At 39.9% G+C, this 18,517-nt stretch overlaps 1 protein-coding gene across 1 annotated transcript in view; it reads left to right on the plus strand.

Moving 5' to 3' along the window:
• The window catches only part of DNAH11 (dynein axonemal heavy chain 11), a 123,249-nt gene extending 104,793 nt beyond the window's left edge, over positions 1-18,456 (plus strand). Inside the window, 10 exon segments of the mRNA XM_086740390.1 lie at positions 358-424; positions 426-486; positions 1,102-1,203; positions 1,205-1,273; positions 3,121-3,243; positions 13,907-13,999; positions 14,142-14,257; positions 15,068-15,178; positions 16,487-16,629; positions 18,209-18,456. Coding sequence (XP_086596516.1) covers positions 358-424; positions 426-486; positions 1,102-1,203; positions 1,205-1,273; positions 3,121-3,243; positions 13,907-13,999; positions 14,142-14,257; positions 15,068-15,178; positions 16,487-16,629; positions 18,209-18,456 — 1,133 coding nt within the window.
• Positions 18,457-18,517: the final 61 nt, after the last annotated feature.

The following is an 18,517-nucleotide window of genomic DNA, read 5'->3' on the forward strand; positions in this document are numbered from 1 at the left end:
ATGCACATATTAACAATTTCATATCTATTGTATGAAATGTCTTTTTTTTTCCTTTTGATTTAAGTGTTTGAGTTAGTACTGAAAATAAATGAGTATCAGCATGAAATGTGAACAAACATTCATATATGATTGCCTTGTTTTCACAAGTGAGCAGGCATATTGCTGTAGAAAACAGTCATTCCCTTATGTTTGCCTAAGATAAGAAGCTTGCTTACCTTAAATATTTGCTACTGCCTGAAATAAAGTCAGTTTAGTTCTAGAGTGTATCCATATTCTTTTTAGGATAGGAATGTTTTGGTAATTGTGTGGGATAATCATGGTCCATTAAAAAGCACATGAGACAACTGTCATCTTTGGCTGAAGCCAAAGAAAATGAAGCTCAAATTAACATGACATGAGAGCATTACAGTCCAACAGCCATAAGACTGTTACTTCATTAGTAACAGTCTGGGCAGCATCAACCCCATCTACCATTTTCCTCTGAAAGTAAAAACTTATCTTGCTGATTTGGTTTCAAAGTGCAAGGAAGAGAATCCTGCCTCCAGTAGGATGCCCAGTATATTAGCTATCACTCATACCAGATGTTTACTTTTGCCAGGCTGTGTGTCTGTGAAACACGATGTGATCTCGAGCTGATCTGGAACACTGTGCATTCCCACGGGTCTCTCTGTCGGCTGTCTCCATTTTGATGGTGTTTTCTGACTGTGCTTGTAGAGTTTACCTTCCTTTTCTTGAGCCATCCCACAGAGTCATGTTAGGAAGAGTTTTGAGGGATTAGGTATAAACAATTCAGTGTGGCAAATCTACCAAATGACCTAATGCTATGAGGAACGGAAATCACCCACTGCAAAATTAGCAGCTTGCTTAAGCGAGAGGTTCTGCCTGCCGAGTAAAATAAGGAAGCAGAAGAGTACTGCTGTTTGCAACCCTGGTTTGCTAAAAGTTTCCTCAAAAGCCTCTTGGCAGAAGTGCTTTGCGTTTTCCACTGCTTTGGCCAGCTCTTCTTAGAAGCCTACAGTTGGAAACCAAGTATCTTAAAAGCAGAAAAGAAAAAAAAAAAGCAGAATTCAAATAAATAAAAATCATTGTACTTCTTTTCAGGTCTGCGATGCAGTCTTTCACAAAGCAAGTAAACAGGCTGAAAAATCAGAAGATACTCAGTGACGTATCTCTAACCTGACAGAAGCTGTCACATATTCAACCTTTTATTTTCATGAGCCAAGGACTTTTCGAAAAGGATAAGCTCATTTTCTTGGCCCAAACAGCTTTTCAGGTGGAGAAAAATTTTCAGATCACTGGTGCTGATATTTACTGTGTTTGCTGTTTCTTCACTAGAAGGTGATGCCTCTGCTCAAACAAGTTATCTTCTTACCTTGTGGCTGTGCAGTTTCTCACACAGTGTGAGTGCTGCTTCTGTACCGATAACAACTGCAGAAATTCCAAAGATACTTTCATGTAATTCTTTTAATTTAAAATGCTGCAATGACATTATGGAGCTACGCTGAAGTTAAATAGCATGATTTAGATGCTTGTGGTTGGATAATTAGAGCTGAAATGTATGTGGTATGTAAAGTAAGAATTTTGTACATAATGCATATCCATATCACACTCAGGCTCTTATTTTTTTCTCTTAAATTTAGTATCTTATACAACCTGTGAAGAATTAGGGTTCAGTTTTTCCTGGGTGGCAGGTTTTGCCCTGAAGAGGTTCCTCCAGGTTGTATCACAGAGCTGATCAGTAACAGAGGTAGGAATCAAACTAGAAACCAAGGATTTGGGAAGAAGGTAAAAAAATTATATATTGAAGAATCCGATTTGGGGGAGGATAGAAAAAAAGGAATCACTCCACACAGTGTATAAGTGGAAGTTAAAAGCAGACAGAAATATCTGGAAGGGAAAGGAGAGAAAAGGGGAGAAGGAAAACTGGTGATGATTTCTTTGCATGGTGCAGATGGATTTGTTCATATTCACCTTGGCTTTTAGCACTGTGTGGCTAAACTTTTGTCTTCTCTGTAGCAGTGGTGCTGTGATGGATCATGAGGAATGGAAATCTTTGCCACATCCAAAAAATAAGCTCTATCACTATTACAGAGTAGACAGAAACCAGAGTAAAGGGCATAATAAACTTCTGATGTATTAAATACATTTTTAGATGGAAAGAGAAAGGGCTTTTAAGAGAGGAAGATAGATATATTTCTATCAGAAAGGAGAGAGAAAACATGGTATCATGGCCAAGGTGTCTCTTTTTCCCACTATATGTGGTAAAGTGATAAAAGAACTAGAAAAGCCCCTCTGTCATAGTTCAGAACCTGAGGAGTTTTCTTCAATAGACATTCAGCTAAAGTGCCTGAACTGATTCCGTGTAAAACAACCCCCCCAAAAAAACCACCAAAAAAAACCCAACAACAAAACCTCTTGGGATTTGCAAACTTCCCAAAACTTTGTGTCAGTTTGCAGTCTGAAGAGGGATTGGAATGGTGATGGAAACAACTGTGCATTATTTGTTCTTCTCTCTGTCTTTTGAGAGAGAAAAGGTATACATAGAGATAATTAGATGGGATTCAGAAATCTACTTTTTCAGTGGTATTAATATAAAGTAACTTGTGACCAAGTATGTAAGCTTAACTTGAGTGTGGAAGACTTACTTACATTTTTATGTTTATGTTGCCACAAGCTAAAGAAAAATAGCTGCTGTTGTTGGTTAGCTCATCTTAAAATTTGACTGCATTTGTCTTTCAGTACATAAATGAACAGCAGTTGTATTTCCTGTGAAAAGTTTTGACTGACAGGTTGTGTTTGGCTTTCATGGTGCCTTTTTTTAAGAGGTAAAGGAAAGTTCAGCTCTGTGCATGTGTAGGAGTGATTTTGAAAAAAATTCTCACACCTTTAGTGACTAACATATAAGAATCAATCCATTTGCAATGGATTTCAAATCAATATTTTTAAATATCGTTAAAACAAGATGTAAATTCTTATATCAGAGTTTTAGAAAATGCAGCTGTAGGAATTTTTGTTGCTTTGAGCTCCCTACTCAGTAATACTTTGAACTGTGAATACTTTAAGGCAGAAGTGGCTCTGAAGCAACTCTGATGACCTTTTTCATTTTTGTGTGCTGTCAAGATTCATCTAAGAAGTAAAGAGATAGAACTCCTTCAATTGGATTTCCTTCTTTGATTCTGAGTTGAACACACTTACAGGAGTCCTGTTGACTTCTTAACTACTCAGCCATGGAGTGCCATTAGTGTGGGTTGGGAAAATTGCTTTTCAGTTCTGAGTCTTTTCTGATGTTATTTCTGGAAGTGCTATAACTACACAATTTCAGATAAAGTCATACATTCCACCGTAATTTTTAGTGGAACTAGTGATGCTTTCAAAGAGACTTGTCTTTTCTTTTTGAGTGTATTTTTTCTTTAGACACCACGTACTGTGCTTTGTGAGGAAATTCTGTTTTACCATAATTTGTCCAATCCCCTAGAAATATAATTTTGATCTTTGTACTACTTCTTACTATAGTAAATGTCCCATACAAGGTTTCCAGTTTGTCATATCTTTATATTTAACAGTAAGAAAATGGTACAGCAATACTGACCAAAGTAAACTCTTATAAATAATATTATCCATATATATATATTAAAAATATGTAATTTAATAATTTAAGGTAAGTCTTGAGTCCCTGGTAATTGGCTAGGCTATGGTTTTTTACATATCCCAAAAGTATCAGTATTTGTCTTCCTGTTTCAGTCTTCATGCAGAAGGTACATCATCTATATTTGTGTCTTTGGAATGTTTCCAGGCTTGTGTGTATGTGCCCATACACATGTACGGGTATGGGTGTATTTTTACTACACAGAACAAAGCCTTCTGGAATCATCTGTCACAGTGGAGTATACATTACTATGGGAAAGTTGGGCAAGGTTTATTTTCAGCAGATTTGAGTTCAAAAGTTTCTTCCCCCCTCACCATATTCATGGTAAATGGCATGGATGAAAATGTAAGGTCATAAGCACTGCAGTATGAAGACATTTTTAGACCAAGCATTCCTCTGCTTGGAATAACGCAGGTTTCCTTTGTACTGTTTTCTACCTTTTGACTAGATGAGGGCCAGAGGGCAATTTTCTCCATGCTCATGTAATCTTGTGCCCCCTGTGACTAAATAATGGTCATTATACAAACTATATTCAATTGTATAGGGCTCTGTGGCTTTATACTTAGGATTACTATTCCCCACAGACAATAGTGAGAATACCAGGTTAATACAGCTGTGACCTCACTGTGCTCAATTTAAACTCAGGCCTCACAAGGTGAGAGGCTTGTGCGTTTACCCACTGAACCAAGCAGTTAAAAAACTGATGTGCTATCTACCACATGTTGCTCCCTTTTTCATAAGGGAATTGCTCTTTACCCCCTGTAAGAGTTTCTAAAGCTCAGTAACAATGCCGAGCATCTATCAAAATGTCAAAAGGTTCATTATCTTAAAACCAAGGGAACAGATTTCTGCAGGCTTTTTCTAATACCAGCAATAAGGCCGCTGTTGAGAGCTCGCAATTTTGCTTGTTGAAATTGTAAGGGTTTAGTGAAGTGCTTCAGAAGACGTAATATGCATTGCACAAGTGATAGTGAAATTAATGGGGGCATTATCATTCTTTTTCCTTTCTGCTCTGCTAATTTTCCTATCTCCTGCCCCCCCATCACTCACCCTTCCCCAATTACTTCTTTTACAGGAAAAAAAGCTTGGTTTCAGTGTAGACTCTGGAAGATTTCATAACATCTCTTTAGGACAAGGGCAGGAGATGGTTGCAGAAGAGGCACTTGAGAAGGCTGCCAGACATGGCCATTGGGTTCTTTTCCAACTGAGTGTCAAGCAGCAAGTGTCAGACAGACAGTCCCTGTCTCCTCAGTTGGAAGGATATTCCCAGAATACAAACAAAATACATGGTAGATTACAGAAAAAAGTTTCAAACAGCTAGTAATCTTGTTCCTTTTTGCTTTTGATTGTAACAGGATAAACATCGTATTCTTAGAGTGTATGTGATGTAATGGTTTTAAAATAGAGGGGGCTAGATTTAGATTAGATATTAGGAAAAAATTTTTTACAATGCGAGTTATAGAACACTGGAACAGGTTGCCCAGAGAAGTGGTGGAAGCCCTATCCCTGGAAACGTTCAAGGCCAGGCTAGATGAGGCTCTGAGCAACCTGATCTAGTTGGGGATGTCCCTGCTCCTTGCAGGGGGGTTGGAATAGATGACCTTTGAAGGTCCCTTCCAACCCTAACCATTCTATGATTCTATGGTTCTATGTTTTTCTGAACACTGTCCTCACCCTCCCAGGAGAAATAGGAAAGAGAAAACAGAAAGCCTCTGGTGGGTAGGTAGGACTGTCCTCAGGCATATACTTCCCCCACATAATTAAGAGCTTTTGTTCTGTTCAGTGGGCTGTAATGGAGACTTTAATAAACTGGGTGTGACTGCCCCTTGGGAAGCTGTATAATTAGCCTTGGAGTGCTGCTCTTCTGAGATAGCAGCCGCAGCTTTGGCCAGCATTGTATGGACCAAGAACCCACTCTGCAGCGGACAAAAAGATCTGTGCAATACCCTGAGAAGCTGCAGATCCTGGTGCAATGACAGAGCAGACAGGAGCACTGCAATTGTTAATACTACAGAAAGAAGGTGCTTCCCCCCCACAGTTTTATGCTAAATAGCCAGTGGATTTTTGTAACTATCCCTTTGCCCTGAAGCCAAACAAGAAGTGCATGTTCCAGGCCTTGATATGAAGGAGGTCAGGGGGACCAACATAAGAAAGACATGGACTTGTTGGAGCAGGTCCAGAGGAGGACCATGAAGATGATCAGAGGGCTGGAGCACCTCTCCTATGAGGACAGGCTGAGAGAGTTGGGGCTGTTCAGTCTGGAGAAGAGGAGAGGTCCGGGAGGACCTTATAGCGGTCTTCCAGTACCTCAAGGGGGCCTACAGGAAAGATGGGAAGAAACTTTTAAGCAGGGCCTGTTGCAATAGGACAAGAGGTAATGGTTTTAATATAGAAGGAGGTAGATTCAGATTAGACATTAGGAAAAAAAAAAAAAGTTTAAAATTAGGGTGGTGGAACGCTGGAACAGATTGTCCAGAGAGGTGGTGGATGCCCCATCCCTGAAAACATTCAAGGCCGGATTGGACCGAGTTCTGAGCCACCTGATCTGGCTGGAGATGTCCCTGCTCCTTGCAGGGTGGTTGGACTAGATGACCTTTAAGGTCCCTTCCAAATCAAACCATCCTATGATTCTATGACCAGATGATTCCCTCCTCTTCTGGTTTTAACCTCAGCAACATACACGTTTGACTGTCAAACAGATTGCCTGCAACAAATGAAGAGATGGGCTAGACTCAGTGTTGTCTGCCCATTAAAAAAAAAAATCATGGTGGAATTAGTGAGGGGCCTTGGTGTGCTAGGCACTGTGCAAACATGCACAAACTGAACCCTTTGTGGACACTGAAATTGGAAGAATTCTTTCACCAGTTTTCGCATGAATAAGCATAAAGAAAACAAGCATATAGAAAACTATCAGAACTAAGAATGAATTTCTACAGTTTTTATAGGAAAATGGCAAATAGTTTGTCTCTTTTAAATTTAAAATTTAAAAGCCAGCTATAGCCCTATACAGAATCTTATGTTGATGAGATTCTTTACTAACACTATAAACAGTGGAAGCAAAAGAAAAATTATTAAACTTCTCTTTCAAATACGACACTTGGGAAACAGAGTAAAATCTGAAGGAACAGTATTCTTTTAAACTGGCAAATTTTCTACTTGAGATAACATCTATGGGTGATTTATGTTAAGCAACTGTAGCGGTTATATGAGTAATATTTATAGAGTTCTAGTTAAAGTCTCTGTTTTTATTGGTTTCAGTAGCACAACAGGTCTCCTTTCCTAAGGGACATTTGGAAATAAAAAGGTACCTATCAACACTTTTGCTTCTGGGAATTACTGCAAAAAAATACTACCTAATAATCACTCATCACTAAGAAACCTGTTTCTCTGTCTCCTTCAAACCTCAGGTTTGTGAGTGCTCCCTTTAGGCAGCTGAGGCAGGTACAGCTAATCGATAACGCTGCCGGCTGTTAACTGCGTAAATGTATTCCTGTGTTCTTTGACAGGATACCCTTGAACTGTGTTCCAAGAGAAGGGAAATTTAAAAGCATTCTTTTTCCTCTGTGCTCTTTTCACACTTGCATTGCTGGGAGACTGAAGTTTGGCCCTCAGGGCTGGGATAGAACGTACCCATTCAGTGCTGGAGATCTCGCCGTTTGCATCTGCATCCTCTGCAACTTGAGAGACCCATACGGAGGTAAGAAGTAGTGGGCAGGAGGTAACCACATAAAAAGGTCATTTTGACTCAATCAGCTGTTTATACAGAATAAGGGGGGGGGACAATTCTTCTCTGAAGTTGTTATGTAAGTAGCTGATGTTACATGATGCTGCTGCTGAGTGTGAAAATAAACCAGATCAAAAGTGTGGGGTTTTTGTTGGTTGTTTGTTTTTGTTTTTGTTTTGTTTTTTTTCTGGTAGTGGATGCCTGAACTTTGTAATATAGGTCAAACCAGTTCCACATCAGTAGCTAAGGGGGAAAAAAATGCCCTTCATTATGTTAACAAAAACAGTGGTTTACATGTGCATATATGCCAAATTCATTAGGCAGGTAATGAAGCATTTGCACAAATGTAATTACATACAGCAATTCTGACAGTTCATAACACTGCATTAATAATCACCACAATTAGTTCTGATGATGGAAGCAATTTACAGCACGTCACATGTATAAATAATGGTGCATTTCCTGCATGTGTCATTATTATGTATTAAGGACGCCACCTTGTTGTGACTTTCTCAGTAATGTTCCCCTGGAGTCAAAGTTAAGGGTAGGTGAGTGATTTTATTTCTGAGCTACAGTGGATTTCTCACTTGTATCGTTAAATACTCAGCTGAGGTCATTTGTGTAAGTTCTGTATAGGCAGAGCCTAAATAATAGCAATAATTATTTATTACTGAATGATATAGGATAGTACTGAATAAGTCCTCTCATTTTAATAATTTAAAGAAATTTAAGAGGTATTTTTAAAGAAAAAAAATATAGGCATATCTCATCCCTTGATGATATACTTTTCTCCATCTCTCCCAACTTGTATTTACTCTTAGAAATTAATTTTCCTTTTTTCTTTTTATCCCTACTGACCTTTATTTAGCTAATAGGACATGAAACTGTTTTTCCTTTCTGTGGTACTTGGTGTCATATTGAAATAATTGCTTAATTTTATAGTGATGATTTAATAATGCTTCCCATTTAGAAAACAAGTCTATAAAATCAGTGTATTCCAACCCTTAGTTTTCTTTGCTAATAAATCTTGCTGCTTTAAGCTCTGTTTTTTTCAAATCACAATTCATAATTTTGATAATTAATTTTCCTAATTAATGGGAGGGAGGGCTAGAAAGGTCTGAAAGAGCAAGAAATATTTTATCTTCCCTCTTGATAATATTGCTTTTTGGCCCTTTTCATTTTATTGGATAGTGATTCATTATTCTGTGGCTTTATAAGCACTTTCTTAACATAGATACTGTAGAAAGAAAAGAAATAATAGTTTTTTAAAATGTGACTGTCTATATATATATGTGTACATGCACATATAAATACATACATACATATATAAAAATAAAGAAAATCTCCCAGCTTGGTATCATTTAACGATAACTTTGTTTAAGACAATTAGGGATTGACCAGAACACATAAACTGGAAAACTTGACTAGCCCATTAGCTAGTGGAAACTACCTTAATTCCATCATCACTTGTGCCAGTTTATGGTGCTTCCTTGTGAATATTTCATCTTCTTGCATCTCAGTTTTACTTAATCGATTTTCCTGTGGCTGAGATGAACTCCACTGCACTCACCTGCGATAGGTAAGATCTCCTCAGGTGAAGTGCAGGATGCCTGATCTGACTTCATTGCCCTGCTCTTCCCTTCCACCTTCGGATCCCCACACACACGTTCATGGAGTCGTTCAATGTTGTGAGGGGGATGTGGACTCCAGCCTCACCATATCCATCCACTCAGCAGTTTTCTAGAGAGCACAATGGCAATTATGCAAATCTGACAGCCCAAAATATTTCTAAGGCAAAATCCTCAGTTTTCTCACACCAGCAGTAATGTCCCTTTTATATCACAAGCTTTGATTATCCCAGTGTCATCAATGTCCCCAGAAGTGTGCAGCTGAATGAGTTTGTACTGAATTAGAATATTTACATACTCTTCTAAAAGACAAAGGAAAAAGCTATTTCTTGAGATAAATATATATGAAATTAGAAAAACATTGAATGTGTTTCATTTGCCAGCAAAGAGAAAAGCAAGTTTATTCTATCTGCAAGACTGTTTCATTCTAAATCCAAGTCATTGGCATTTTTCACAGGGACTCTCTGTTCAGGCTTCTCATCAGCAGCATGCAGCATTGCTTATTATACTCCAGTGGCCTGTTTTTTTCTTCTTTTTTTTTTCATTCTCTTCAAGCCAATTTAAAAGAAAGATGGATTAGACTTTCACATATTCAAATTGAAATAAACTTGTAGCAAGCAGGCTGGAATAGCTGCAGCTATTTTACTCGTTCTGTTCTGTCACATCATGCAATATTTAAAATGTATAATTAAGATTTTACTTGAATTGTTGGGAGGCAAATACTGCCCCCAAGGGCGTAAAGGTTCCTGTCTGGAAAGGCTTCATCACAAACTGGCATATTTTGCAAATGAAAGAGTAGCAAAAAGAAGCTTCAAACTCTGTGAAGCCAAATAAAACAGAAAGACAGTAGTTTCTTGGGTAAAATGTGTTCCCACTGTTAATCACATGCTGTAACAGTGGCATTATGACGAGAGTTCTACAGTCAACATAATGCTTACGTGATGTGGTAGTAATGGGATTAATATTAATTCAATTTTTACTGAAGTTCTTGAATACATCCCAAATTCAAATAATGTAGAATTTCAGTTACTGACTGCTTCCTAGGGAGGAGATATAAAAGACTGCAATCAGATACAAGTTTTCTATTTCTCCTCCAAGAAAGGCACAGTAGGTTACCTTCCTGTCACTCATAAGGATTATGTTTTTAAAGATCTGCATGGGAAAATACATGTGCTTGTTAATGAGTTATGTTCTTTTATATCATGCAGTGTTTTGAAAATGTACTTTTCTCTTAAAAGCTTTTTGTAAGGGATAAGGTAGAAAACATGACATAAGGCTCAGATCATAGTATCACAGAACGGTTAGGGTTGGAAGGGACCTTCAAGGGTCATCCAGTCCAACCCCCCTGGTAGGAGCAGGATCATCCCCCACTAGATCAGGTTGCTCAGAGCCCCATCCAACCTGGCCTTGAATGTTTCCAGGGATGAGGCATCCACCACCTCTCTGGGCAACCTGTTCCAATGTTCTACCACCCTCATTATAAAAATTTTTTTCCTAATATCTAATCTAAGTCTACCTCCCTCTATTTTAAAACCATTACCCCTAGTCCTGTTGCCCTACTGAAGAGTCTCTCCCCATCTTTCCTGTAGGCCCCCTTTGGGTAATGGAAGGCCGCTACAAAGTCTCCCCAGAGCTTCCTCTTCTCCAGGCTGAACAGATGATACATTTTACACCATTATTGAATTTTAGTCACAAACTTGATATTTTTACTCAGATATTTGCAGATATCTCTCACTGGATTGAAACAAATGAAATCTGTGTTTCCATGTAGTTATTTTCCAAATAAACTAAACCCAGCAATGTGAATGTATAACCATGAAGCTTCCTGAAAGGAAGCATTTGAATTTCTTTTATTTCTCTTAGCAATGTTTACTGTGAGCAACCTTGCTTTGTCCTTTAGAAAGCTGACTCATTTTATTCAGTGATGCATTCTGTTCCCCTAGGTTCCATGGGAAGACCTGTGTTACCTCTTCGGTGAGATCATGTACGGTGGCCTCATCACCAATACCTGAGACCGCAGACTCTGCTGTGTATATCTGCAGGAATTCATCAACCCACCTGTGGTAAGGACTTTCATATATGCCTGTAGCTCTTGAACATGGATGTGGTATGTTCAACTCAAGAGAAAGTGATCTTTCAGAACCAGAGCCTTGTGGGCAAGACCGCAAGCTTTCTTGTCCATGTGTCCCCACCTGTGGCAAGGTCTTGTCTGGCTATGGCGGAATGAATTCTCCAACTTATCACTAGCACAATGATTTGTCATGAGCCAGTTTTGTCTGCAAGGATTTGTGACTTGGCATATTGCTTGCTCAAATACTTCTGCAAGCACCCTTACTCGGTGACTTGAATTCAGTGTTTCGTAACACTGCTTGTACAGCCAGCTTAATGACATTAGGGGTTAGTACATTTAGGATTCCATTTTCCTAAGAAAACGATTCTCTTTCAAGGTGCTGCCATTTAGAAAGGTCTGAGTGGACATGGGAAAATATCCTTTATGAAACAGCACTGTAACCAACGTAACTGCTAGACTCACCAGTTACAGCAGTCCAGAATGGCAAAATCCCCAAAACTTACATTTACTGTTTGTACGTTTTCTTCTCCAGATAAATACTAGAGTGGAAACGTTACACATTTCCTTGCGGTTTCCTGTTTCCAAAATAGGAAAAGTAGTTTGTAAGATTGTTTCTCATTTTCCACCACCCTCTCACATATCTGTTTCTCTAGCTTTGTCAGATTATCACTCAGCTGATATATACTGAATTATTCAAAATTTGGTATTGAGTTTTGGTCCTGGGCAGCAGCTTATGTGGAGCATCCATGAGTCCAACGTGCAAGACTTCTAAACAGAAAGAAATGTTGGAACTTTTGAGGAGACAAAATGTTCCTTTAACTTTAGTTCAAGAAAGCCTTGCATGGGAACTACTTGAATATATTTTCATATACATACATTTATATAAAGTGTGTATGCGTATATATATGTGTATGTGTATTTATATATGTATAAAAAATTTTAAAAACAAGTGACTGCTTCTCCTAAGCTTCTAAAGTAGTCACTTTAGAGAATTGATTGCACAGAATTTGCTAAAAACAACTGAGAGATTTTTCAAGTGCCCTTTCCAGATTTGTTATTCTTCATTGTCCAAAGGTAAAAAGCTTATTTGGGAGGAAAAAAATGAAAATCAGTATGTTACGTGTGAGCAGGCCACTCGCAGAGCCTGGCTAAGTTGAGGAAAGTGCCCTTTTCCCCCTTGGCAATGCGGCTGAAGCCTGTGTCGAGCAAGATGAGCTTGCTGGTGTCTCCTCAGTCCCTAACGAGTGGGTTTTCGTATGTCAAAGAGCCACGCTCAGATGAAGGCAATTGGAAGTAACTGCTCCAAAGAAGATGCCCAAGAGTAAGTTGCCATGGAGATGGAAAGGCTAAACACCACTGTACTCCTGACCTCGACAGAGGCTGATTTCTCCAAATGACAGCTGAGGTCGCGAGGGCATGGTGGGAAGCTCATCCTGCCAGCTTGGGCTCTGTGTCTAGCCTATGGATAAGTAAAGAATTACTGCTTCCAGTTTAGGCAGTCCATTAACCTTCACAAGCCTGAACTTTCATTCAAATAATTGTAAAATAAGTATAGGTGGTGAAACCTGAGGAGAATCACTGCTATTCGTATGGCCTTTGGAAAGTTTAGAGACCCAACCCCGAGCGTGGATCTGCTGCTATTTTAAACAGGGAGATATCTTTCCAAGCTTTTTGCCGTAATTGGAAAATGTTAGAGCCTGAATTACCAGCAAAACCAGAAAACTATTCATTGACTGGCAGCCAAATGAATGCAAACAGGATGGCAACATCTTTCATCAGGGCTGGCGCTTTGTGTTCCCTGGAGAGATTGCCTTCTGGTTTACCTAATCGCATTGCTGATGAATTCTTGTAGCTATAAATTCATTCCACAAGAAGCATTAGAATAAACCACTGTATTTCAGCTTTGCTAAACCTCACCCGGGGTCTAGTGTAAAGACAGAAGGGCAGCGAGTGCCTGCTGTGAACCCCCGTCACCCGCAGCCTCCCTCCGTGTGCAAGACTCCCAAGAATACAGTAAAACCCGGTTTAAGTGCCAGCAGAGAGACTGGTAAGTACAAATTGTCTGACAGAATTGATCTTCCACTTGAGGTGAATAACAGGGCTTTTTTCAAAACCTCGGCACTACTTCAAAGCGGAGTCCTGAGACACAGCTTATTGTGGGCGAGGTTAGTGGTGCGGGTTCAGGCGCAGGTAAATAGCTGGTTGCAGAACAAAAATGACTTCAGAAATAAGTGCTTACTGGTGTTATTGTGAGCAGCAGCTTGTGGTTGACTGTTCTAAATGCCAAAAGCTGTTAAATTTTATTGTGATATTGTGGAGCGGACCCTGCATTAGGAAGAAATAGCTCCTGTGAAAAGTACCACTTAGAGCCAGAAATACTTTTCAGCAAAAATAACTTTCGAGTCTGGTCTGAATCCCAGACAGTTCTATGACAATAAGTTCAGAGAAACTCTTTGAATCCAGTGAAGTCCTTGCAGCACAGGAGCTGAGGAAGCTTGGAAAACAAATGCGATGATTGCTACAGCTTTTATTCTGTCCTGTCCTCAGCAGGAGGGCAGCCCACCAAGAGTACATCTCACCAAAGCCCTCTGTCTGCCTACTTAATTCTTGACCTGCTCCGAAGTCCCCAGTCTTATCTTTGGTATCCTGACAGGGGTAGAGCCTGCCTCTTCTGTGGGAACAGTGCAGCTCATAGCATTTGGTTCAATATTGAGCTGTTTGAGACCTTAATTTTTTCTGCTGTGAAAATTATCACCACTGTCTGTCTCATTGAGGCCAAAGCAGCAGTACCAAACCCCATGAAACACTCCTACATTTGAAGAGATGGAATGGAGTAGCATGCCCTTGTTTGCCTTCGAGAGTGTGAAAGGATGAACCTCCTCCTTTTAGAAGTTCCTAGGTCTCTTAAGCGGCTGGACCTCGGTCTGAAGGCAATGACTTTTTTATTAACAACACTGTTGCTCTTCTGTGTGTTTTTGGAGCTTTCTGTTGCTTTTTTTTTTTTTTTTTTTGAAATGAAATAATAGCTATTCTTTATGATGCCAATATGCTTTTTATTTTCTCCAAACAAAGGGGGAGTTGATGTTTTCTCCTCACATTGAAGTGCTGCAATCCCCACTCTTCTATGATGCTGTGCCAGACATGTGGACTAAACGAGCATATCCATCCACGTGCAGCCTTGCCCACTGGTAAGCACGCCACAGTAACAGGGCTTAGCTACAATGCGCAGAGCTATTCCAGTGATCTAAACCCAGCAGCTTTGTTCCATTTATTTATTTTGTCCAAAATTTATCTTAATGCAAGTCAGTTTTACTTTGAAACGAGTTTTGCAGAAATGTCAAGCACTTTTCTAAAGCAAGTCACAAGTGCTAGGGGCATTCAGCATCTTGCAGGATTCCTTTTCCCCTACACTGCCAGCAGCAATACCCACTTCCAGGTGGTTAGATATGGGAAAAATAGGCAGTGTTTTTTTTGGAAAGTCCTCTGATATCTCATGGCAATGAGTGCTGCAGCATGCCGTTACTCAGAGTCTCTGTCAGACGCTCTTGTGCTCCTAGTTTATACTTTGTTCTGGCTTGTTGGAAGTTTAAATGCACCACTGAAGAAGGTATCAGACAATTTGCATTTAGGAGGCCATCAACTGTTGTTACCATTTTTTGGCAGTTTCTGAAGGTGTGTTAACATGACTAATGGTGATGTTTAGGTTTCTCCCCAAGACAGCAAGTTTTACAGGACTGAGCATACTCACATTTTCTGATGCCAGCAACCTGTCTCATGCTGAGCACCTTCTACAATTGATTTTGGACTTACCTACCTCAGGGAAGAACAAATTCCTCTAAAACCATGACCTTATACTTACATAAGCATATACTTTCTGCTTACTTCAGCCACGTACCTTCTCTGTAGTCAAAAAGACTCATACACTTGAAGTCTACAATTTATTTTATCTTAAAAAGTAGTACAAATAAAGGCAGAAGCTATGGGTGCTTCTCTTTTAGGGTTACTGATCTTCTCATGCGATACGCAGGACTTAAGATCTGGACACAGGACCTTGTGCTGCCAGCAGTGGTGTGGCTTTCTGTCTTGTTCAGTCCTCAGTCCTTTCTAACAGATAAGCACTGATGGTTGTAAGGAACCAGGCCTATCATTTCACTGCCAGACATTTATTTTTTTACCATTACTGTTATTTATGTTTGTGATGCTCTCTGGAGCGTTAAGCACAGTTTAAATAAAAAGATAAAAACTAGCCAAATATCAGAATAACCATCTCCTGAATAGCAGGGGGAACAATCCAGACTAGTCTTCAGACTCCGCAGAAGTGTGAAGACAAAGCAGCTAAGGAAATAAATGCTGAATTTCATAGTTTAACAAAGGTTAAGAGTGCAAGTTTTCCTGCCATTATTATTCAACCAATTCAGTGCATATGTCACATTCTGGCTTATTCCTTAGTACTGATGCACTGTTACCAGGCTAAGCAGAAAAAAATAAATCAGTCTCCTGGTCCCCTTTATGCGGTTGTTGCCACAGCAGGGCATGAAACATCTTCATCAGTGTGTTGATGTCTCACTCTTGCCATGATCACAGGACATACACATGTATTTATTCTGAAGACCACAGTGAAGCCACCTGAGAGCTTGATAACAGGATATCTCAAACGCTGCATGGCCACCAACGGCACTCAGATGGCATTTGGCTAATCTGACAGAAAGGTGGCCAGGAGCGCCTCACAGGACACTTTGGCCAGGCTGCCATCATTCCGTGGAGCAGATGGGTACTGAGGGCCCAGGGAGCATTTACAGCCCAGACAGTGAGGTGCTTCTTGGTGTACTTAGAGGCAGACTGGGATGGCAGCATGAGGAAGGGGATGGCAGAATGAGGAAGGGGATGGCAGCATGAGGGCTGGCGGGCAGCTCCTCTTCTCCCTTGCTGCTCATGGTGAGGTCCCCGAATGGTGCTCATTTTGTGCCACAGGCATAGAAAAACACAACTGTATTTTTCACTCCTTTTACTGTCTCTCTCCCAGCTTTCTCTTCTGGGCGCTTGCTCCTGTCCAGGGCTGGGGGGATGTCACGACCATGCAGGCTAGAACAGATGTTAGCACAGGCTTGTTCTGAACTCAGCTGGAGAGAGGTGGTGTCTCAGAGTGTGGACAGCAATGCAATCTTACTCCCCTACTAAAGATGGGGTTAATTTGTTCTGTACTCTGCAGACTGTTTTGTTTCCAAACAAGTGCATTCACACAGGGTTTTTTTTCACTTTACTTCAGCTAATGGTCAAAGGAAAAAAAAAAAAAACCCACAACAAACCCCAGTCAGTCTCAGGCCTGTGCACAAGCCCAAGAGGGGGATGTTAACAGTTCTGACATTAAAATTACTGTCTGGATATTGAATTATTGAAAGTATGATTTTTTTTTTTTAAGCTGTAATGCAGAGCATGGCATGAAAGAATAAGTGGCCTTTGGATAAGGTGTGCTTGACTGTAGATGTTACCAAAAAGACCAAAGAAGATTATGGCCACCCATCAAAGGAAGGAGCCTGTATCTGTGGGTTTTTCATGGAAGGTAAGAAATAAGCTTAAATTGCTTGGTCTCAGTAACCTAGTTCAGGGACTCTAGTTTCCTTTTTTAGTTAGATAAGTTCCATCAGGAGTAGGACTAAAGTGTAGTGATCCTATGAACAGCACCGAGGAAGTTTAGGAATGGTGGTGGATTGTTGGTGTTGGTCCACTGTGACTTTCAAGTGCATACCAGCTTGGCCCTGCTCACTGACTGTACCTCCTGCTTTTAAGTAACTGTGAACTGAGTCTGAACAAGGTCTGCATTTGTAGTAAAGCGGCAGCTCTCAGAGGTTCAGAAGCTTAATACTGTTCCAAAGACTTTAAATGTCACCCCAATACTGACCACCTAGAAATTTTCTGCAGCTCTTAAGAGAAGCAGAATAGGGGAATAGGGTTAGTAGTTACTAGCTGTTGGTAATCTAGATCAAGTCATCTACACACTTGCAGAAGCTTAATACTATTCCAGAGACTTTAAATGTCACCCCAGTACTGACCACCTAGAAATTTTCTGCAGCTCTTAGAGATGCAGAATAGGGGAATAGGGTTAGTAGTTACTAGCTGTTGGTAATCTAGATTAAGTAATCTACACACTTGCAGTAAAAAAAAAAAAAGAAAGAAAAAAAAACTTAGAAAGGCTGTCAACTAAGTTACAGCTAATTAGAGAAAAGGTGAACAACTCCAACAGGCAGTTAGAGAAACATCCTCATTACTTGTACTCTTTACTAGACTTGAAAATAATAAAAGGAAAGCAACTCTTCAGGAAGGGACTTGCTACTACAGTAGGTAAACCCCAAGGGGAAAGTCAGGGGGACTGGAACAATGACGAACATGTCATTTGACTGTTGCTTTTTGTAAAGGTAGCCTGAATTTTTCAGAGGATTTCTTTTTAAAACATCTGTCACTCAAAGGGCAATACTGTTCATTCCTCCTCTGGGTATGAGGAAGGTATCAAGGAACTTTGTGAGCTGTGGTTGCTGTGTTTCTGTGTTTGTGTTGGTATTTGCAAATATAAACTTTCCTGTTGCTACATAAACACTCCTGAACTCCACAACTATCTACAACATTTCATCTGGTGGTTTATGTTAAAAGAACACACAACAAATCCAGCAGCTTTCAGAACATGCATGCCCCTTCAGCAGCACAGCACTCTTCTGTCTTCACTACACTGAAATATCTGTTTGACACTTCACGATACAAACATATGCCAATTACTCCAGTGTAGTTCTCCAGCTTTTGGAATACTTGACCATAAACTAGTGGATAATTAGGAGAAAAATCTGAGCACTTGACAGGCACACTCAGTCACAGGCATATTCAAAGTCCCAACTGTAAGCAGTTTGCAGTCCCTGCTTTCAATAAAAAGACGTGCTGATGAAACCAAAGTCCAGGCAGATGCTACGTACTCATCACAACATTCTTACAAAGAGATGCCACACAACACACCAACAACTAACTGTGTACACTGAATCTATATGTTCAAATGTAGCTTTAAGTATTTAGCAATAAGCAGGTGTTTAAACACAAATTATTCTGGTCTTGTCCTACAGAACACCACCTAAACCATGTGCCTACATTTATTGCAGGTGCCAGGTGGGACATCCAGCTGGGGATCATAGCTGAAGCCCAGATCAAGGAACTGACTCCAGCAATACCAGTCATTTTTGTAAGGGCTATTGCAATGGATCAAAGGGAAATTAAGAATGTTTATGAATGTCCAGTTTATAAAACCAAAAGTACAGAGACAACTTTCATTTGGACTTTCAACTTGAAAAGCCAGGAGAGGCCAGCTAAATGGGTTCTGGCAGGAGTAGCTTTACTCCTGGCAGTTTAGTAATAAGCTTTCAGTAGTATGTGCTGCTTTCTCAGTCTGCCTTGTAGTTATAGCAAAAAGA

The sequence above is a fragment of the Chlamydotis macqueenii genome, chromosome 2 (assembly GCF_036417535.1).
Source record: "Chlamydotis macqueenii isolate bChlMac1 chromosome 2, bChlMac1.mat, whole genome shotgun sequence".
In the NCBI taxonomy this organism is placed as follows: Eukaryota; Metazoa; Chordata; class Aves; order Otidiformes; family Otididae; genus Chlamydotis; species Chlamydotis macqueenii.